We start from the raw sequence: 22,679 nt of genomic DNA on the forward strand, positions 1-22,679 counted from the left end.
AATCACGTTTTTTATGATTACACTTATAATAACCGAATAATAAGTGTTTTTCGAATTATTAAAGCAACAAAACATATTTTATTGCAGGTAGACCATAGGTTTCAGTGTGTATATGATCTCAAATTACATATGAATATTTTGTGCAAGATCTCAAATAAATTATGCACCAATTTATCGATTTTTTTATACTTGACTTTTAACGAATTCGAGTGCTTGATTTTTACATGAATACGTTCCCGCATCGAATTTTTTGCCATACCACGCCTTACTAACTATGATTGTAAGCTCTTCGTGTAGGTAGCAAACTCCACGACAAACTGTAGTGCTCAGCATGGCCTTGTTAACCTTGGAGACAAAAGGTTCTAGTTCTTTAACTGAACACAATAAAATTAGAGGCTTCTCCCCGCTGTCTGCAGTTGAGTAAGTCATAAGATCAACTACAGTAAGTTGTGTGTGCTTCTTTGTAGGAACAAATAAAAGTGCTGGCTTCGCATTTTTTGAGTGTTGGACGATATAGGCATATATATGTCCTCGATTGCCCTCTCGCTTCAAAATTAGCGATGTCTACCTCTAGAGGAACGAGACAAATGCTGAAGGGGGAATTAAAAAGGTATCCGCCCTATTTTGTGTTGGGCACTCAACAAAAAAATATATTACAAGTTTGTCATTTGTCATTGCCCTAAAAATCTTGTTTTGTGTTGGGCACCCCCTGTCTACATCAAGGGCAACCTACTGCAACCTCCTATTGTCCCCACTTCTTTTAATTGATGTAATTGTGTTTTTCAATTGAAATCAATTTTTTTAAAAAAATCTTTAGTTCGTAACTCAAAATTGATGTAATCTTAATCTATGAAATTATCATGTTTGATGGAAAATTGGCCATAGCACAACACAACCACGTCATCTAGGATAAAGTTTGTAACCCACTCAAGTCGTCTGGTATTTAGTTATGGGACCCACCCAAGTTCTCTGGGAATGCAACCCACTAGAGTCGTCTGGGATAAAGTTATGCAACCCACCAAAATCGGCTGGGATTAAGGTCATGCGATCCTCTCTAATCGGTCCAAATTTGCTGGAAAATTGCCCTTGGGGTGACACCACTAGGTCGTATGGGCTAAAGGCATGTGACCCAACTAGGTCGGTCCATATGTTTTCTGTTTAAACCCTTTTAAGTATTTACATGGATACATGTGAATCAAGATTTAAACATGGATACAGACGAACCAAGATTCCATGTAATTTAAACCATGATCGAAATAAAGGTACATTCCTTCCAACCATTACTTCCAACCATTAAACAAGAGAAGAAAAGGTTCCATTCCTTCCTCTGATGCATTATTTGCTGAACGTGTGGAAGTTTAGAAATAAGATGTGGATTTAATCCTCAAGAGCATTGAGCACAACATGCGGGTTGATCATGGCAATTTATATATCTCTTCATACAATCAATTGTGAAGCTTTGTTGGCATTTATGGACTTGGGCACCAATACAAAGAGGTTAGTGTTAACTCCATTAGGGGGGAGAGCTTCGTTGAAGAAGGAAATCACGACTTTGCAGAGATCATGTTTGATAATGGACCATCAAGATTGATAGAAGCATCCCTTCCCAGGGAGCTATAAGGGTCCATGCAAAACACAACATCATGATGAATTTATGGTTCAGAGGGAATGGCACAGAGCATGGTGTTATCCTCTGAAGTGACAAGACTAGGAATCAGTTCAAGCAATTGATCATCTATACAAACTCCACATGTAACGCCCGTAAACCCACTATATCCTAAAGCTAGTATGACCATGAATGTTGGAACTGCCATGTTATTTATTCTTTTGAACATCATGGGGGATTGACATTTTTCCACTGCCTCAAAATCAGGTTGTAAGACGTTCCATGCCCTGGCTCAGCAACATACCGCCTTCGACATCACAGACCTAGTAATTGAGAACCTTAAGAGGGCTCGATCTTTTTGGCAACACTATATCACTTTGCCAGTTACAGCATGCAGGATAATGAGGACGTACTTCCCACAGTTTGCAGCCACGTTTCAGGACTGGGTAAAGGTAGACTCTATGTGTCCAACAAACAAGATAATTCGTTCTTTGCGATTTCGGGTATGGCGGAGCCCTGCAAGGTATCTAAAGAAAGTTCGTTGCTTCCCTGATGACGATAAAATGATAACTCATCTGGACACTTCAAGGAAGAGGAAGTGGAGCGAAGTCTGGAAGGCTATGATAGATTGGCGTGACGCAAAGGAATGACATTTCTACAGAGACGAAGCAAGGATGGACCATCCCCCAGTTCGTAATTGGGGTAATGTGAGTTGATGTATATATTTGTTTTACATTTTGGTATGAAAAATAAATAACCTAACAGTGTGCTTTCACTTATATGATGTATAATATATAGTGTGTTACAATAAATTTATGTGGAAGATGTCAGCTATATTTTTGCTCAAAGCCTCTCAGGTATATTCTTTCTTCCTCTTAATACTTTGAGGACACAGCGTCCCACTGTTTGGGGGTGGCGAGACCCTTTCACAAAAATTAAGCATTCATAGTTGTATATAGTTTTATTTTATGTCTAAATAAATGTATTTAGTGACAAATTCTTGTTTCCTTTTCTGTGATGAAAAATATTTAGAAATCTCACCCTAGCATTTGAATTAGGACTTGTTCTTAGAAACTTGAGTTAACACGTATGCAATAGTTTTTACATCTTTTCATGAGCATTCATGCACTGACTATCATTAAATGTACACATCAGTAAGTTTCTGGGACCCACGGTTAGACAACTTAGTTTCCATATCTTGTAAGAATCTAACCAAAAAACTTCAAAATGTGTGATATATGAGTAATGACACAGAGGAGTAGTTTTTCCGAATAGAGAAGTTCACACGTCTACTTACTTGATCACTACCCAAATCCTAGGCGAGAATTTAGGCCTTCTTTGGATCGATATAGCCAAAAATTCACACCTGTAAAAAAAAATTATCGCTAGTCACCCCATTGAACCTTTCATTAACCCTTTCTATTTCACCAAAAATTCATTACCCATCTATTAACCACAAATAAATAAGCCTACCTAGATGATGAGTATGAGAAATAGGATGAAGTGCGGAAAAATGAAGAGAAAAACTTATCACAAATCAAAATCACCTGCTTCAGAAGAAAAGAAAAATAAAAATAAAAATATGTTTCCAAAAATAAAAAGAATTATCAAAGTTAGAATGTCCCCCAAAATCAAATCAAAAGGGAATACAAAAGCTTAAAAAAGCCATGTATGGAAACCCATGTTAGAAGGAGGAAAGAAAATAAGGATTTCTCTAGTATAAATATCTCGAAGACCTTATTCTCTCATACTTATCATTTTTTGAATTTTCCATTCCAATTTCTTCTACACTACCACCTAAGCCCCATAAAACCTAATAAAGACATCTAGCTTAATTAGGAGTAGGATAGTGAGATAATAAGTAGTAGATGTGAATTCTCGACCTCGGCTCCTCTGACTGTCATTGAGTATGTGAGGAAACGTGTGCCCATTGCACACTAGAGTTAGCAAAACTTGAGTGGAAAAATAAGAGATAAATTGTGTTTCGACACATACCTGTGAGAACCTACTTAAGGACGCTATCCAAAGGATCCAGAAACGGCCCTGCTCATACATTTCATTGTAAAATATCGTTGCATGCATGCTCATATATAGATGTTTTGATTATTGTATGTATATTAACTTAAATTTTGAAAGAATTAATTCTTGTTTCACCCGCTAGTGAGATGTATAGATACTTGAGATTAATTAAGGAAACGGGCCTTTATTATTGAGTCTTTATAGTATAAATGAAGTTTGTGAGTATCTTCTCTGGAAAACTCTCACGAGACTATAACTCATCTACTAGGGAATTCCTAGTGGTTCAAGGCCTTGTTGCATACGGTTAATGCAACCACACTCTGTGAAATGAGACTTAGCTTAGGACAACACATTTTTGGCCACTTATCATTTTAATGTCTCTTCTTTGCTTGAGGACAAGCAAAGTGTTGTTGGGGGTGGTGTGATAAGCACCCAAAACTGTAATATTAAACCCATAGAGACATAGCATTTTGATCAATTATGTGTTTAATAATCATGTAATAATTATATTTTCGTACTTTTGCAGTTTCCACAGTTAACGTAAATATGATAATAAAACATGCATCAAAGTACGGGAATACTGGTATATTTGAAGTCTTCCCACTCAGCCCCAGTGAAGCCTAACAAAGCGTGACAAGAGCCGAGGTTTACAAAGGAACAAAACCAGTGCAGAACGGGTCCACATGTAAAGAAGCAGCAAACTTCCGAAGCTCACATCTTTCAAACTTGGACGCCGACTTCAGCTAGTGAACTGCCCAGAGCAACCAGGGCGATGAACTCTATGCAAAGACATAAAGTTGTAAAAATGCCAAAATCGGCGCCGCCATTGAACACACTATGTGGACCCACTCTGCGAGCCCAAAAGACATGACGAATCAGCATAGGCAGGTGGCAAGTGATGGTCACAATTTTGTGCCACATTGCAATAGGAAAAGACACGTATCAATATCAATTCAATGTTTGAATTGAATTGAGGAAATGGACAAAACATAAGGTACAAAAAGACAAAGAACCAAATTAATTCAGATGAAGCCAAAACTTTGTATTTCAAAGTTTTGAATGGATCAATTTGGCAAAAGGATTAAACCAAATTAATTCCTTCACGAGAGACCATCCTATATATATGTGAGGGGGGTCTTCAATATTTCTCCTTCAGCATTTTATGCTTTAGCCTTGCTCATTAGTTAGTTAGCTTTCGTTTATCGTCTGTAGCTTCATTCCAGTAGGTACTTTATATTCCATCATTTTCTCTTCCAGTAGCTTCAATACTTTAAGTTATTTCTTCTTAATAAAAGTCATTTCTTTTCATGTTTAATTCTTGTCCTGCATTTACTTATTTATTATATACAACAAGTTTAATTATTCCTCCAATGACCATGAGCTAATCCCCCCCCTAGGGGGAGGGTTATGCTGCTCATGTGAGAATCCAGATTGACACTTTAATGTTCTAGAATCACTGCTTAGGAATTAGGTATAGATTATACATCCGGTCCCAAAATGATTGAGATTGTACAAATTTGGAGTGTTGATGTTCCAGAACAGTCTCGCGAGAGACCCAAAATGTCTCGCACGCGACTCTCTGGTGTCAGACAGCTCTCCAATTTGTCTAGCTGATGTAGAATCAAACCAGGAACTGAAATGATATTCCAGAGATGAAATATCAGTTCAACTCCTTATGCTAGTGTGATGCGACTCAGAGATATGGGCATTTCGCTAGGGATCGATACTCGACGTCATCTCGGGTTTGTTTATAAACTCGAGACGAATTAGAGCTATAATGATGTGGAAATATAAACTGTTGAAAAATCATTCTTGCATGAGTATAATTAACCCTCTTCCTATTTCTCTATCTTTGTTTATTTACATTGAAATCACCGTTATTATTTTACGTTATTTGCATTACCGTTAAATTACTTAAACCAACTAAATACCCTAAATTCCTACTCACCAAAAGTTGTAAATCCAGTTGTAAACCTTGTCCAGCCTTAAGGTTTGGACGATCCCTTACTCGACCTATCCTACCAAACCCACGTGAGTAAGGTAACTTGACTAAACGGACGACTGTACAGACTTTGGACTTTGCTCTTCAAACTGTGGACTTCGGACTTAAGTATAAAACCAAAACGTGAATTTAAGTTTTATAAGTGAACTTTATAGACTTCCCCAATTTCATGTCCTTTACAAAGCCTAAAAATAGAGGACCATTCTCGATTAGCAGATCTCGAATCCGTCACGATGCCAAGAAGTTGTTTGATTTTGGAGATGACCTGCTGGGAGTAAGCACACTCGAAAAACAGATGCTTAAAGTGTTCTCTACTATTGTTGCAGAGACAACAAACTGAATAAGTTAACACTTTCTTATGCACCAGATGATCTTAGGTAGGTATGATGTTGGAAAATAGTTGCCAGCATGTGAAGGAACGCCTAGGCAGTACCCACTTCCCCCACACAAAACTAAATCATCGCACTTCATTCCTTTCTGGACTAAGAGCAGTATAGGCACTACAAGAGGTGTAGATTCCACTCTGGTAGGGAGTCCACACAATTTTGTCCTGAGGGAGATGCCTTTGTACATAGGTGGAGAGTATTTCTTTCTTCAGAGCTGAATTTGGCATCTGTAGCACTAGGTTGTTCCATTGCCTATTATCTAACAAGCAGCTAACCCTGGCATTTAGAGGGAGTTGCCATGCTGACACAGCTTCAGCATTAAACAAGAGAGGTGAAGTGCCATACCAAATATCATGCCAAAGAAGGGTGTTGTCCCCATCAGCAATTGTATATTTGATAAGCTTCATAGCATCTTTTCTAGCATTTAGAATGTTCCGCCAAGTCCAAGAGCAATTCTTTGGGGTATTTATAGTCTAGAAGAATTGTTGTTTTATATGTTACCGCCAAGTCCAATCTACCCATACAGTGTCTTCCTTGATAGCCACCTTGTAGACCATGCCACAATAGGCTCCTCGATTCCATCTATGCAGCCTTGGGAACACAAGGCCTCTTTCCTTTTTTGGTTTACTCATAGTACACCAACTTGCATGGTGAAAAGCTTTCTGCAAACCATTAGTAGACCAAAAGAACCGAGCACAGATTCTCTCTACTTGTTCCAAAACCGTTTTAGGCAGGATAAATGTTCTCGCTCAGAAAATATGGAAAGATAAGAGTACTGACATGATCAGCATTGCTTTACTGGCATGAGAGAATTGTTGGGCTTTCTAATTAGTGACCTTTTGATTAACTCTTTCAATTAGTGGTTGACATTCTCTTATACCCAACCTCCCTGAGATCAAAGGGAGACCCAAGTACCTAATTGGACGTTTTACCAACTCGACTCCTAACAGAGAAGCAAGAGATAAAGTGATAAGAGCCCAAAACTGTAGTTTTAACCCCTTAATATCATTAAATTTAGACCAATTATGTGTATAATAATAAGAGTTAGTGTTGTTTACGCGCTTTTGTGTATTTCAGGCATTGGAGTCAAATATGTGAAGAAATATATCCCTTTTGCGAGATAAAGGAGTAAAGGTTGGTTGCTAAGAAGTTCTATGATTAAAGGCCAAGATTCAAGGAGAAAAAGCCTTTTAAATCCCGGTCAAAGCTGAAAACTCAAAGTCAACGCGGGCAGAAATAGCACATAAAAGTCAATAGAACTTCCGAAGGCTGAATCTTTGGACCTAGGCCTCAGAATTTGGCCTACCATATGTCAAAACGACCAGCTCGGAAAGAGCTTTCTAATGGTCTAAGCCTTGACCCAATCCTTGGAAAGAGTAGAAGTGGACGAAAAGGCTATTGCAGCAATTTCCAGCAGAGAAACCCTTTTTGGACCGAAGTAATAAAGTTATTGGCTCAATTTTATGGCCCAAAACATGGCTCCAAAGCCCATGCACAAATTTGTAGACCTAGCCTCTTCTATATAAATAGGACTAAGGCCAAACTCTTAGCCACTCCTAGATTAGATTCATAATATAGATTAGATTTAATTAATTAGTCAGTACTTAGTTTTTAATACAGTTTTGAATCATTAGACTCTTTTTCATTAGATTAATAAAGTAATTTTACATTTCTTCAAAGATGTCTTCTTATTATTCATTTATTAATGATAGTTTGATGAATCGAAACTAAACTTCCATTAAAGGGGTTTGAGGAAGCTTTGATGAAAACTTGATTGTTTTAGTGTAGAAATAGTTGTAATAATCTATTCCACTCTAGAAGGTAGTTAATTCTCCATGAAAATGGGTTTAAATTACCTCACATGCTAATTATTAGTTGGTTGAGATTGCCATGAATAATTAGGGATTAGAAAGACCTATCTTTATGTGAAAACATAAATATTAGGATTACAACAAATCTATGCTAATTTATTAAGTTAGATTCAAGGTAGAATCAAATCCCCCTAATTCTTTCTCGATATTCACATCTTAGTATTGAATTGTCGTAGTATAAATTACATCATTTTTATTAGTATTCAATCACCACATTAGTATATTTTCATTTCATTACTCATCAATTTTGTTAGAATTACATAAACTAGGAAATCTTAACGTCTAAACGACTAGGAGTGGAACGAATTCTCTACTCCATTTATTGCATAATTCACGAGAGTAGAACTTTGATAGGTTAGAGTAAATTCGAATGTTTTACTTCTGTTTAAGTTTAATTAGTTAAGTAGGAGTAAACCATAGTTTTTACGTTTATCAAATGGTACGGCTGCCATCTTAGTTTTGTTTAAATTCATTTCTTTTAGTAATGTTAATCCTACCAAAATCCCATTAAACCCACCCACCCTTGTTGGTTCTGACTGTGTTTGTTTGGTTCAGAAATTTTATTTTCAAAATTCTACACGGAGCGCGCCCGTGCCCATACTAAGCTATCTCGGGAGCGCGCACGCCCTAAAAACACTGGACATTGGTTCAGGCAAGAGCGCGCCCGCGCCCACTTCTGAATTTGCCCATTTTTCACAGGTTAGTTTCCAACTCATTTCATTTAAGTTATTCAGTGTTTCTATCTTCGTGAATACACTGTGATCGGATATACAAGATGTTATTCAAACGTGTAGCAAGGAGGCATTCAGGTACTCCTCCTTCCACTCCTCGCCTCTTCTGTTAGAGGATTTTTTCTAGCATATCAGGGTTGTTTGACTGTTTGTTCATGGTTTGTTTCTTATTGGCCTTAGCCTTGTATGAGATTAAGGTCTAGTACTAGTAAACCATTTTCTATTATTTATCACAAACATCAATGCACACGCCTATCTAGAATACCACACACTACACCTGCACCAATGGCTGATGAAACAGAGACTCCTCTCTCTGATTTTTACAAAGCCCTTAATGATAGCCCTAAGTCTTACATCGTTCTTGCAGACCTAGTGGGGGATTTTCGAATCCCCCCAAATATATTTAATTTGCTACCAGTTTTTCATGGGTTAAACCATGAGAAGCCTTATCAGCATATACGTAGGATAGAATAAGTTCTTGCCACATTTCATCATCCTACTGTTGATTCGGAGCAAATTACATTGAGGGTGTTTCCTTTCACCCTCGCCGATAAGGCGGCATCTTGGTTAACTGCCCAAGCGCCTAATTCTGTGGACTCATGGGCCAAACTTGTTCAATTATTCATGGAACAATTTTACCTACCGCTAAAGACAGATGAAATGCTTCAAAAGATTCATTTCTTCGACCAGAATCCTCATGAATCCTTTTTAGAGGCCTGGAATCGGTTCACTGATCTTCTCATCGAGTGTCTACATCATAACCTTGCGAAAGACACACTTGTTCGTGCCTTTTTCAAAGGGCTTTTATATCACCATAAAGAGGTTCTTGACATAATGACTGAGGTAGTTTCCTTAGTAAAGGTGCCTCAGAGGCTTATAGGTTTTTGGAAGATCAATCTAAGTGTCAAAATAATTGGGGGGTAATGACATCCCCCAGTCCAGTAATTCTTTTTCCACAGTTAAGGCTGCCAATATGTTTGAGGTTAAATCTGATCCTGAGCTTAAAACTTTAATCGAATCTTTCACTAAAAAGGTAGAAGCAATTTTTGTCCAACAACAGCCTACTCCTGTCATGAACGTCAACACTCTTTCATGTAATTTCTGTTACAGCCTTGAGCATCCCGACTCCTATTGTCCTTTAGTCTATGAACAACCATCCGCTCAATCGGACAATGCTTGTTCCATTAATAGCGAACCTAACGCACCTTGGAGATAACATCCCAACTTCGGTTAGAGAAATAATCATTAAGTTACACCTCTAGGGTTTAATAATTAAAATGTTAGGCAAGCAAACAATTACAACCAAACTCCACCACGACAAGGACAAGTTATTTATAATAATTATAACAATAATAATTATAATGCTAATAGAGGTATCGTTCCGGTTAATAATAACTATCCCAACCCACCCGTTATTAATCAACTTGAGATAGTTCCTGTCCCACCACCTATAACAACTACACATCCACAACTGGATCGTTTCGATGCCTTCATGCAAACCAAACAACAGATTTTACAATCCATCCAATATTCTTTACAGCAGTTAACCCAAGAGAAAGTACAACCAAAAGGTGTGTTTCCAGGTCAAGCTATACCTAATCCTAAAACACCAAACACAGCCTTTGAAGTAACCAGTAATACTAATAATGAAAAGGAAAATGTAGGTGAGTTAAATGCCATCACCACTCTCCGTTCTGGCAAAGTGGTTGATAACGCCGTAACTATGCCTGTTGTTACACCACTAGTGGTCATACCAAATGAAAACTTACTAGCTACCGAAATAGAAACTGAAGAACCTACCCCTGTAGAGGTACCAGTTAAACCACAACCTAAGAAACAAAAGGCCAAGGTTAAACATCTTGTTGATCCATATGCTAGATATAGAGAGAAACCACCATTTCCCCAGAGATTAGCCATGTTAAACAAAGATACAAATTTTGATGAGATTAGGGAAGTTTTTAAAAATCTAACGATAAACCTACCTTTTCTTGAAGCTATTAAAAAGTTACCACAACATGCTAAATTTCTAAAAGAGTTGTGCACTATTAGGCGTAAAACAAATATTCCTAAAGACGCCTTTTTAACTGAACAGTTTCCAACTTTATCTGAAAATAATGGAATCGTTAAGTACAAGGATCCTGGTCTTCCTATTGTACAATGCACCTTAGGGGATACTCACACGACAACTACTCTATTAGACCTGAGGGCGAGTATTAACTTACTCCTTTATTATCTCTATAAACAAATAGATCTACAAGAGATGCAACCAACTAAAATGACGTTGTAATTAAGCTGATCGTTCTATTAAGTATCCTAAGGGTGTGGTTGAAAACGTGTCGGTTAAGGTTAAAAATTTTTATTACCCAGCCGACTTCGTTATCCTCGACACAGATGTCACTAACGACTCTGTTCTTATCATTTTAGGGCATCCCTTCTTGGCTACTGCCAACGCGCTCATAAACTGCCGCGATGGTTCGATGTCCTTGTCCTTTTGCCATGTTTCTGTTGAGGTAAATGTTTTTAAAACGATGCAATAGTTCCCAGATATGACTATCGATGGAGAGGTTAGCATGATCGAGAGCTTAGCTCAGGATTATTTCGACAACACATTTCTTGATAATCAGATGCCCAAATTTCTTTCCTTCTAAAGTTCTGACTCCGCCGCTTTCATCCCTACACTTGTTGATACCCATCTTATGGACGAGGATGAAAATCACAATTTCAGCACCTTTGACGAGATTGATGACTTTCACAATGATGCAGAGGTATACCATAATCATGTGGATGCGACCAAGCTAGATGAGGAATTCGACGTGTTTCTTAGAGCCTGTGATGATCCACCCTCTCAAGAACTACCTAGCGTACCACCCACCTTGATTCCCCGCCCTCCACCTTTTCAAAGGGCCCTTGAGTTTGCACTTGACCCTCTTGTTTCTCCTATGCTTCATGATTTTCTAAATTCTCCTAGTACGAAATTACTACCTAAAGAGTCACCTGATAATTTCATTTTCAGTTGTGTGATTATACCAGCCCACTCCACCAATGAATTTTGTGATAAACCCACTCTCTCATTTCTTCTATTTCTTACTTCTACAATTCCTCCATATCCACCATTTCTTCCACAACCATCCATTTTCTCACAATCATTCACTTGCCCACCTTTTTGTTGGAAAAACAAGAAGACTTTGCATGCTAGGTTAGGTTCTAGAATCATCAGTATTCACTCTCATTCCGATATGCCACGTCATGGGAATTAATGGTGTTTGATTGTGTTTGGATGTGTTTTCTGTGATAATTATTTATGGCAAGATCCACAACTATTTCGGTTGTTAATATATGGTAAAACTGCAGGGTATATATATATATATATATATTTATTTATTTATTTGTTAAAGTCTCGAGTATCTGACTATAAACGACTAATTTTATTCTTCGGTGTACTCCATTCCACTCTTATATTTTGGTAAGTGCACCATTCAGGTAACCAGGCCCTCTCTTTGGAATGTGTGGTTCTAAGTACCGGATCCTAAGTCTACGTTTACCATAATTCACGTTTTCCACTCTTGCATGTTTTCTCGATTTTTGAGTCATGTTTCTCTATGGTGTGAATTATGTCTTTGTTGCTTTATTGTTTTTCATTATATTAAAACTTATTCATAAAAAAATAGAAAATGTTCAAACCATATAAAATTATAATCTAGCAAGTCTCGGGAATTTGACTTTAAAAGACCCACTTGTTTAAACAAATTTTCTAAACCATGTTTTCAAAATTTATTTGGGGGTGGGATATTGGTCTTTTCATTCTTGTTTGCTCAACTTTCTATTCTTGTTGTCTATGCCGTTTAGTTATATTTTGATTCGGGTTGACACTATCTATGAATTTAGATTCCTTTTGCTCACATAACTTATATCATGCACGCACTTCGAGGCATTTTCTATTTTCTTACATGTCAACCATGGTTAGATTTGAGTTTTTTATAAATCAATGGATTGTACTCTCTATGCTGATCGTTTTCATAGCTCATTCGCAAAAATCGAACCGTTAACGAATCGAGGATTTTAGTTTTAAGTTTACGAGGCATAGGACAGGATCGGTATTTTGGAAATTGTTTTGGGCTTGGACCAAAAGGGTTACCGCACGTGTCTCGCACGTGTGTCTCCAAAAACCAAAAGAGGAGAAAAACCCTTCGCGAGTCATCTTCTTCACGCCTCCACCAGATCAAGAACACCAAACCTAAAAAAAAATAATAATAATAATAAATAATAAACCACCGCATCATAGCTTTCCCCCCAATTTCGCTATTTACTTATTCTAATTCATCTTCTCCATCTCCACACCTCCATTAAACCACCGAATATATATATATATATATACAGCCCCGCTCTAAGACGGACGTCCGTTTACGGATTTTACTTAAAAACCGAAATTTCAAAATATAATCTCACGAACGGTTTTGAAGATGGATCCTCAAAACTCGCTCACTCGCTCCCTTTCCTATTCTCTCTCCAAACATAGAGTGACCTGTCTCCCCTTCTGTACTCTCTCCCTCTCATGGGGTTTCTCTTTTCTCTATTTCTCATCTTAAAATTCCGATTAAAAATGAGGTTGCAAATTCTCGTGTGGAAGAATGGTGGAGAGATTGAAGAGAAACAAAAAGAACATCATGTGGAAAAGGAGAAGAACATAAGATCGTTTCAAAATTTATCTCATGGTTTTTGGTTGTTGTCGACGATTACTGCAGATTCATATAATTTATCCCCAAAGAATGCTCCTTCTGGAAATGAAGTAACCTCAAAAACTGTTTCTTACAACCATTTTGTCTTTAGGATGTAGGACCAGTTCATGTTGTGAAGAACGAACATTGCGATAATCAAGCTGCAGTTTTGGTGTTATTCAATAATATTACTTGTCGTAATCTTTTTGTGGTCACAACTAAGGAGTGTGGTACCTTCTTATTAGAGACTTCGAATAGCTGCTCGTTATTTGTAGATTTGCATGACTTGTATAAATATATCTCGTTATGTGTCTTTAACCCCTCCTGTGCATCGATTAGGAGGAACAATATTTATCTTTCTTTCAGCATTAAAAGCATGATGGAAGTTCTTCCTCAGTAGCTGGAGGAAAAGGCGACCTATCCATATGGTATGATAGGAAAATATTTAGAATTTAGTGGCCTCTGTAGAAGTTCATGTCCCCAAGTTTTGTTGGTATTTTCGGGGTCATGAAGAGGTCGACAACGTTGTTCATCACGGTTATGTGATGAGCCATTGTCTCGATTATCCGGTTCATAGAGAAAATAGGAGTCCCCTTCTCTATTAAATGAAATATGCTCTATTATGGAGTACATTTTGAAGAATGTTCATTTTCGGATGTAGTGTTATGACCGGCAGCTAAAGCGTTTTTGTTGCTGCTCTCCTGCCGACTCAATATTTCGATATTCAATAAGCCGTTCATTTGTCTTGCATAAAACATTAGATACATTGATGATATGAGTTGCTGGTACCTTTTTTTTCTTCTTCTAAATTTCGTTGTGAACCTCGAATATTTCTTTGACTGCTACAGGAGCTCTTATTGTTAGAACCTTTTTTTTTTAAAAAAAATTAAGCTAGGGTTAGGCAGACCCCCACCTGTATTGATTCAACTATTTCGTACATATATTTGTCCACTTACATCATCATTTACAATACATTGCAGTCTATGATCTAGTGGAGGGACAAACTGTACAACAAAATTAGATGCATCATGATGTGAAGCTAAATAGTCCGCTGCTCGGTTCACTTCTCTATAAACATGGGAGAAGGATATAAAAGTGAACTCCGATTGTTTCATATCTATAGCTTTAGTCATGTCCATGCAGAACCAAGGAGGTTTCTCCAACTTGTTGATTGCATTCATTTCATGAGCAGAGTTCGACTTCGACCTCTACTTCCTTATAGCCTACGCTATCCATCTCAGTAGGCATATGTTGATAGCTTTGATTTCTGAAACAACCACAGGCGCCAAGCCTCCACGCCATCTTGAACCCCGCTAACACGACCCTCTTTTTGTCTCGATAACTCCGCCATGTCCTGCTCCCTTACTGCTCACTTCTCCATCGGTATTGGCCTTCACTCGCCTGTCATTTGGAACCCTCCACACACATTCTACTTGCCTTTGCGTCTTATATTTGGGATCGGTGTTAAGTCTCTGAAACAGATTCCTAACTCTTGCCGTATCCTTGACTGCTGGTCTTAAAACTTGCAGGTAGTTCCTTTTGTCTTGCACCATCTTCTCATAAAGGTTTTGCGCTGTCTTGGCAACATGCTGAAATCTTCGATCGTTCCTTTCCTTCCATAGATATGCCACTGCTGCATAGAAAAAAACCTTGTAGATCTCCCCCAGGTCTTCCACTTTGCATATGCGAAGGATAGACGACCACTCCCTATCAGTGCTGATGCCGAGCAGTCACTTGACTCTAGCTAGGATTTCCTTGGAGTATACACATTCAAAGAACAAATGCCCTGAGAATTCTCGACTATTGTTGCATAGGCAGCAAGCTGAAGTTTGGAGAATTTTCCTTTGCACAAGTCTATCCTGAGTGGGAAGACTTTGAGAGAACAGCTGCCATGTAGAGAAAGAGTGTCTAGGCAACACCCACTTACCCCAAACCAACTTATGCCATCTCTTCTTTTTCCTTCTCGGTGGCGGTGCACTGTGCGACCTTGTGTGAGGTGAACTGCCCACTCGAATGCGGTGTCCACACTATCTGGTCTTGTGCGAGATGTTTGTTAATGTCCACCTCTTGAATCACCGCCTTTAAGGTTTGAGACTGTATCTGATTGACTGCATTAGTCCATTCCCCATTAGAAATGATAACACTAACCTTAGCATCTAGCGGAAAATCCCATTCTGCCTTTGCTTCAGTGTCTTCGAGTAGCGGTGATCTTGAGCACCAAATGTCGTGCCACAATAGCGTTTCTTCCCCTTTTGCAATGGAGTATTTGATGAGTTTCTTGGCTGCAGTTCTATTGTTCAAAATACTTCGCCACGTCTAGGAACAGTCTCTTGGCACTTTCATAGTCCAAAAGAAGTTGGACTTGATGTGTTCTTTCCAGATCCAATCTACCCAGATGGTGTCTTCTTTAGAGATTATTTTGAAAATCAGCCCACAATGTGCACCCACATTCCATCTGTGAACATTCATAACTCCCAGTCCACCTTCTTCCTTTGTTTGACAAACTGTGCTCCAACTCGCCTGGTGTAGCCCTTTTCTATTATTTGTGCCAGTCCAAAGGAATTTTGCACAAATACTTTCCACTTGCTCGAGTACTATCTTGGGCAGAATGAAGGTTCTTGCCCAATATGTGTGAAAAGCCAGCAGGATGGACTTTATAACCTGTAATCTACGCATGAGATAATACTCTTGATTTCCAGTTAGTAATCTTACGAGTGACTTTTCTACCAGAGGTTGGCATTCCTTGATACCCAATAGAGCGGAGATGAGGGGAAGCCCTAGATATTTCACTGGAGGTTTGATCAAGTGAACCTCTAAAATCTTAGCCAGAGCACTCGCCTCTTGATCATTTAGTCCTCCCACAAGCAAAGTTGTCTTGTGCTTGTTGATCTGTAGCCCAGTAGCATTTCCAAAAATTTCCAGACATTCTTTCATGGATTGCATGGATGCACGCTCACCCTTACAGAACAGAAAAACATCATCTACGAAAGCCAAGTGAGACAGCTTCACCTTTTTGCATTGGAATGATACTGGATAAGTCGATTGTTGAGCCTTTCTTGAATCACACAACTCAGGATCTCCATAACTAGGACAAATAAATATGGAGATAAGGGATCTCCTTGTCTGACACCTCTGCCACCCATAAAATATCCTTCCGGCGCACCATTAATCATGACAGAATAGGAAGGGGATGAAATGCACATTTCAATGCACTGACACAAATTATATGGAAATCCGAAGGTCCTGATCATTGCCTTGATAGACTCCCAACTGACCATATCAAAAGCTTTCCGAATGTCCAATTTAATGGTACATCTAGGTGTGTTATGCTTCCTGTCATATCCTCGGAGAAGCTCATGAGAAAGCAGAATGTTGTCTTGAATGGATCTGCCAGGAATGAAAGCTGATTGATTAGGCTGAACCAGATCATCAATAACTAGTTTAATCCTATTTGCAATAACCTTAGAAATACATTTATACACGGTATTACACAAGGCTATAGGCCTAAAATCTTCAACTGAATTGGGGTTATTGACTTTAGGAATAAGACATAAGAAAGTGGCGTTTATTCCTCTAGGAAATATACGCTTTTGAAAGGCATTAAGGATAGCTAGAGAGAAATCATGCCCAACAACATTCCAGCACTTCTTAAAGAAAGTGGGGGTGAACCCATCTGGCCCTGGAGCTGTATTTTCCTTCATCTCAAAGAGTGCCTTTTTACTTCAAATTTTGTAACCTCCTCTTCCAGGATAGTCTTCATATGTTCAGAGATGGTATTTCGGACTTGCAACTGATTGAAGAAGTTCTCTCCGCTTATCTCCGGTGCCTCAGTGCCCAGAATAGAAGTGTAGTAATCGATGATGGTTTTGGTCACCTCTGCATGTCCCGTGATAGCATTCCCTTGGGCATTCTGGAAAGACCATATCCCTGCTCTGGCCTTCTTTTCTTCTAAGGATTTAAAGAAGAAAGCTGTGCATTTATCTCCTTCTAACATCCATTCACTATCTTGCTTGCTTTTGATCTCAGAGATTTCAATACCTGCCAATTCTCCATACCTCTGCAATGCTACATGTTCCTTCTGTCCCAGATAAGGGTCCCATGGCTTTGATTGGAGCTGTCTCTGGATGTCATATAGGTCCTCTCTGGCCTGCTGAACTCTTCCATGGATGTTTGAGAAGTTATTCCTAGCCCACGGCTTTATCCTCTCCTTCAGGAGCTTAAGTTTTTGCATTAGAACATACATAGGGTTGGAGAAAAAAGGATTCTGCCACACTTCTTTCAGCATGGAGTGAAACTGCGGCTGTTCAAGCCAAGAGTTCTTGAATCTAAAAGGCGTCGCCTTCCTCTCTGCGTCATCCCAAGATAGAAGAATAGGCGAGTGGTCAGAAACACCGTGAGGCAGAAATTCTACTTTGGAATTGGGAAACCCATTTACCCAGAGAATGTTAACCATACATCGGTCAATTTTTCTCATGATTCTGCCTTTGCCCTTCACCTTGTTGTGCCATGTGTAGAAGAAGCCACCGAATCTTAGGTCAACTAGTTCTGCTTTGAGCAGACAGTCCACAAATTCCTCCGCTTCTCTTGGGTGCATTGGTCTCCCACCCTTTCGTTCCTCCGCTTTGGTGATGTTGTTGAAATCTCCTGTTGTGCACCAAGGCAAGTTCAGTGGACTCTTTATGGCAATTAAATCTCTCCATAAAAGCTACCTGAGATTTTTGGTGTTTCTGGCATACACTGCAGTTAAAAGGAACTCTTCATTATTGGGTTTGTATCTCCCCTTACAGTGGATGTACTGATCAGATTCTGCTATCTTATTGATTTCCATCAAGTACAGATCCGAGCAAATCCAAATGCGGCCAGAAGGATCCTTACTGTAGTTATTCGTGTGTTCCCATAAAGGGTAGCATGTGTTTCTGATGAAATCATATCTGTCTTGCCGGACTTTGGTTTCTAGCAAGCAAAAAACGCTAAGTTTCTTCTCTACTCTGACCTTGTTTATTTCTCTCGCTTTCGCAACATCATTTGCACCTCTAACGTTCCAGAAGCACATAGGTGTCATCATCTATGATTCCGGTTCTTGGAGCCTTTAGGTCTGCCCCTACTCTTCTTGCCACTATTGTTACTTCTTGAATTCGATTCCTTCTGCTTACCGACATCAGTTCTGCTCTTTCCACCTTGTTTCCTAGATCTAGTTGTAACCCCAGTTGGTATTTCAACAGTCGGTGTAACAATTTCAGCATCTGTCCTATTATCTACCTGAACACGATCGTGGAAATGCTCAGTCTCCACTTCCGAGATTTCTGATTCCTCAGAGTCCTGTATATCTGTCAAGAGATGGTATCTACTTGCTTCCAGGTTATACATATGACTCTCTTCTAATTCCATGACCGAATAACAAGGTTCGTCATGATTTGCTTCCTGTCTTTGGGCTTCCCTATCCCTGCTTTCTTCCTGTTGTCCAGTGTACACAATCATCGAGGAATCCATGTTGTCATTCCCCAGAATATCATCACTCTCTAGAGGATTCTGACCAGCCTCCACTTGCTCTTCCTGAGTTTCCACCTCCTGTGGTTGCATAAGGCTTGTTTTAGGTATCTAGTTACTAGTGGCTGCTGTCATTCTTGGCCTCCACTCCTGTGCTCTCTTGCTTCTTTTTAGTCTCCTTTTCTGGCTCCTGGACATTCTATTCCTATCCAGCTGAGGTTCCTGTTCTTCTGGTTCATTGCCTCCTTCTTGTTCCTTGTTTGCATTCTCTGTGGTAGATTGCGGCATTGAGTCTTTTTCCTTTGCTGTCTTCCTACATTCAGCGACTAGGTGCCCCACACACTTGCAGTTGTTACAAAACTTAGGGATCGATCCAAATTGGATTCTCTGCTAGAACTCAATCCCTAGTTCAGGCACTTCCACAAATATTTGATCCGGGATTGGAGAGGCTAAGTCTATATCAACCAGGACGCTGGCATAATATCCATTCATTCTTTCCAGCAAGTTCAGATCAACACGAATCGGGCAGCCAAGACCTCGTCCCATACTCATGAGTATTTTTACTTCCCAATACTCAAAAGGCAGACCTGGGAACTTAACCCACACATACGCAGATGTTTGTCTATGGGTATCGATATTAAAGTTTGGTGTCCATTTAGTGAATCTAACCAATTGGCCCTGCAAATACCAAGGACCACCAAAGAAAATACGATTATAGTCTTCCTCATTAGAGAATCTGAACAAAACATATCCTTTCCCCAGGGGTGAAAGCTTGAATGTTGCAGACAATCCCCACGCAGCGCTAACTGCCGATCTGATGGTGTCCATGTTCAGGGATTTAGCATCCAGCCTAGTGATTAAAAGCAAACTTACAAGCTTCTATGCCTTTTTCCACCGCAGTTTGAGAGATTTTAATTGCCGGCTTATCTCCTTTGCATGTTGGATGTGGGAGATTAGAGATGTTCACTATTTGCTTCATCCTACCTCGAGCTATATTAGCATACGAATCTCTGGTGGATGCAAGATTGTTTCTGAGCTCTCCCTGTCTAGATGTTTCCGCTCCATCCACCTCTGAAGACCTTGTGAACCTTACTTGATGTCGGGCACTATTGAATCCAACTGGAACCGAAGCCATCGAACTCAAAGTTAACCGATTCCAAAAGGGAAACTTGTTTTGTCAAACTACGAACTCTCTCTGTATCCAGAGGAGGATTTTACCAGTAGCTGAAAGAAAGGAAGAGAAAGAAAAGTTCTTCCACCGTTGAACTCTCACTGTAGACAGTAGAGGATTTTACCAAAAGTGGAAAAAAAAGGCGCTAGAACAAGATAAGAAAACTTGGAGAAGGGTTTTGTTTACTAAACTTGGTAAGAAACAAGGTACCGGATCAGGGAGCTACTTACATTATCTCACTACCTGTCTCACTACCTAGAGCTATCCCCATTACGTTATCTCACTACCTGTCTTACGTTATCGCCAAAACGAACTTTATTATTAGAACTTAGTGATAGTGGACAGACGAAAAAGATAGAACTTACTGGTACTCTAATAGTGTATGGTTTGGATGGTGATTACATATTGAGCAATTGGCGCACAAGCGCATAACTTATTTAGATTTTTGTGTGTATATAATGTCTTTAACGTTTAGTATTTTAAACAGAGTCATAAAAAATTGGTTGCAGTTGTAGACCACTATGAAGACTGCACATAATTGATTTAAATTTCTCATATAACCGCATTAGTTGCATTTACCTAACTGTATATTGAAGTCTCTAGAACTTTTAATATCTGGTTGGATCATAATACTTACAAAAGTAGGGAACAATTAGAGTAATGGTCTACTATGTTGTATATGGGTTTTTCCTACCAGTTAATTTAATTATGTAATGAAATGTACACGATATGTCTGTCAATGATCCTTGTTCTTGTGTAGCTAAGGAATCTATTGTGGGCAACATCAAAGCATGATGCATACCTGATAGAGAACTACTTTGTCATGCATTGGTCATCTCTGCTACGAAGTGGTAAAGAAGTACTCAATGCAGCCGGACCGATTATGCCTGCCATGGTGTCTAGGATCATTTTACACTGGAATCTTCATTTCTATTAAGACAGATCCATAAAGTGATTTGGTTAATGTTACTTCAACAGAAACGTGCTGGATCCTTTACACAATCACTTTCAAGAGTACAAATTAGCACCATGGTTGTTAAGGATAATCTAATGGTGGCTGGTGGTTTCCACGGGGAACTTATTTGTAAGGTAGTAGAATTTTCAGAATTCAAGGATCCAGATGACGTGGGCATTAATTTTGAGAATTATAACTTAAGCATTTGAATCAAGCTTACATTTTTCTCTTTGGTGATTTATTATCTTTGCCAAGATCGAATCGCAGGGGTTGGCTTTTGTACAAAAATTACCGATGGTGAGAATGTTATCACCAATGTTGTGGACTGTACCAAGCCGCTAAGTAAAACATGTTCACCACCTCTCCTCTATCCTTTCTCTTTAAGTTCCTCTTGCATGCAAGAAATGCAAAATTGAACTTACAAAGCCCCCTGCCATTATCTAACTTGTTTTCCTGCAGCGGCACTACAAGAGGTGATGATGGCAAACAATGATGCGGTGAGGGTCTTTGACATCGAAAAATTTTGCTTGCCTTGGTCGGTTCACCTTCCCCTGGTCCGTGAATGTGAGTACACTGCAGCATCAACCACTTTAACACAATTTGTGGCAAGCAACTTGCTGTCATATTTGGAATATTATGCTAACTCTTTGTTGTCTGTTGTAGAACACTTCTGTTAGCCCTGACGGAAAGCTACTTGCTGTTCTCGGTGACAATGTGAATTACCTTATTGTTGATGCTCAGTCGGGAAAAGGAAGTGCAATACTTGCATAATCAGGTAGTATAATCTAAATTAGTATTTATGGTGGTAACTTGGTTATATCCGAGAAGGCTGATATTGATTTCGTTGTAGGTGGTTGGAAGTCTTAGAGGACATTTGGAGTATTCTTTCGCCTCGACTTCGCACCCAGATGGCAGGATCCTAGCTACTGGTAACCAGGACAACACATGCAGACTCTGGGACTCGAGGAATCCTTCTCAGTCACTGGTTGTGCTCAAGGGTAGGATGGGAGCAATAAGAGCAATCAAGTTCAGCTCAGATGGCCAATTCATGGCAATGTCTGAGCCAGCAAATTTTGTTCACATCTATGATACACAATCTGAGTACAACAGAGAGCAAGAGATTGATCTTTTCGGTGAGATTGCAAGAATATCCTTTAGCCCAGATACCGAGGATCTCTTTGTGGCAGTGGCTGATCGTAGCTATGGAAGCCTTTTGGAGTATAACAGGAAACGTAGCAATCAATATCTATACACTATCATCTGAATTGGGTTGCTGAAGGTTTATTTAGAAAATTTTGAATACAGAATAGTAGTTCTCAAGGGAAGTTCGATTAATATGTGTGCAATTGTAAATTAGATTCTTGTAGGAGTGTTGTTTGGGTAGCCAAAAGTGAAGATAGTTTTGTGTATATATAGTTTATGGGGAATGTTAAAGTTTTGTAGTGGAAAGGTGTACTATATATTGTTGAAAGTGGCTGCTTTCAGTGTGAGAGTAGGAATCCACATTTGGTTAAGTACTCTTTCTTGTTTCGGAATTCACCAAGCCTTTCTTTTGACTATTCTCTTTAATCCACATTTAGTTAAGTACTGAATAGGAATCAAGTGCTGCAAATGCATCATATCCATTCTGAATTTGATATATATACTTCAACATTATTCTAGCAGTTAGTACAAGCTGGGCTTCAAATTGTCTTTGCAAGTAGTCTTTGTGTTGCCGGTGCGATTTTTGCTACACA

General features: G+C 39.1%; 3 protein-coding genes across 3 annotated transcripts; 1 reads left to right on the plus strand and 2 right to left on the minus strand.

Annotated features, from left to right (window-relative positions):
* Nucleotides 1-17,027: 17,027 nt before the first annotated feature.
* Nucleotides 17,028-17,924, minus strand: LOC147524387 (uncharacterized). Its single transcript, XM_086574535.1, has one exon. The coding sequence runs from the start codon at nt 17,922-17,924 to the stop codon at nt 17,028-17,030; it is 897 nt and encodes a 298-aa protein (XP_086430661.1).
* A 1,283-nt stretch (nt 17,925-19,207) lies between these two features.
* LOC147524388 (uncharacterized) lies at nt 19,208-19,645 on the minus strand. The gene has a single exon (XM_086574539.1). It carries the CDS (start codon nt 19,643-19,645, stop codon nt 19,208-19,210), a length of 438 nt encoding a protein of 145 aa, XP_086430665.1.
* A 2,175-nt stretch (nt 19,646-21,820) lies between these two features.
* Nucleotides 21,821-22,417, plus strand: LOC147524389 (putative WD repeat-containing protein C2A9.03). Its single transcript, XM_086563280.1, has one exon. It carries the CDS (start codon nt 21,947-21,949, stop codon nt 22,205-22,207), a length of 261 nt encoding a protein of 86 aa, XP_086419406.1. The 5' UTR covers nt 21,821-21,946; the 3' UTR covers nt 22,208-22,417.
* Nucleotides 22,418-22,679: the final 262 nt, after the last annotated feature.

The sequence above is a fragment of the Coptis chinensis genome, chromosome 1 (genome assembly GCF_015680905.1).
Source record: "Coptis chinensis isolate HL-2020 chromosome 1, ASM1568090v1, whole genome shotgun sequence".
In the NCBI taxonomy this organism is placed as follows: domain Eukaryota; kingdom Viridiplantae; phylum Streptophyta; class Magnoliopsida; order Ranunculales; family Ranunculaceae; genus Coptis; species Coptis chinensis.

Excerpts from the sequence above, each read along its gene's own strand:
- LOC147524388 (XM_086574539.1), bottom strand. The coding sequence starts at position 19,645 with ATGGACACCATCAGATCGGCAGTTAGCGCTGCGTGGGGATTGTCTGCA.
- LOC147524389 (XM_086563280.1), top strand. The coding sequence starts at position 21,947 with ATGGGAGCAATAAGAGCAATCAAGTTCAGCTCAGATGGCCAATTCATG.
- LOC147524387 (XM_086574535.1), bottom strand. The coding sequence starts at position 17,924 with ATGCACCCAAGAGAAGCGGAGGAATTTGTGGACTGTCTGCTCAAAGCA.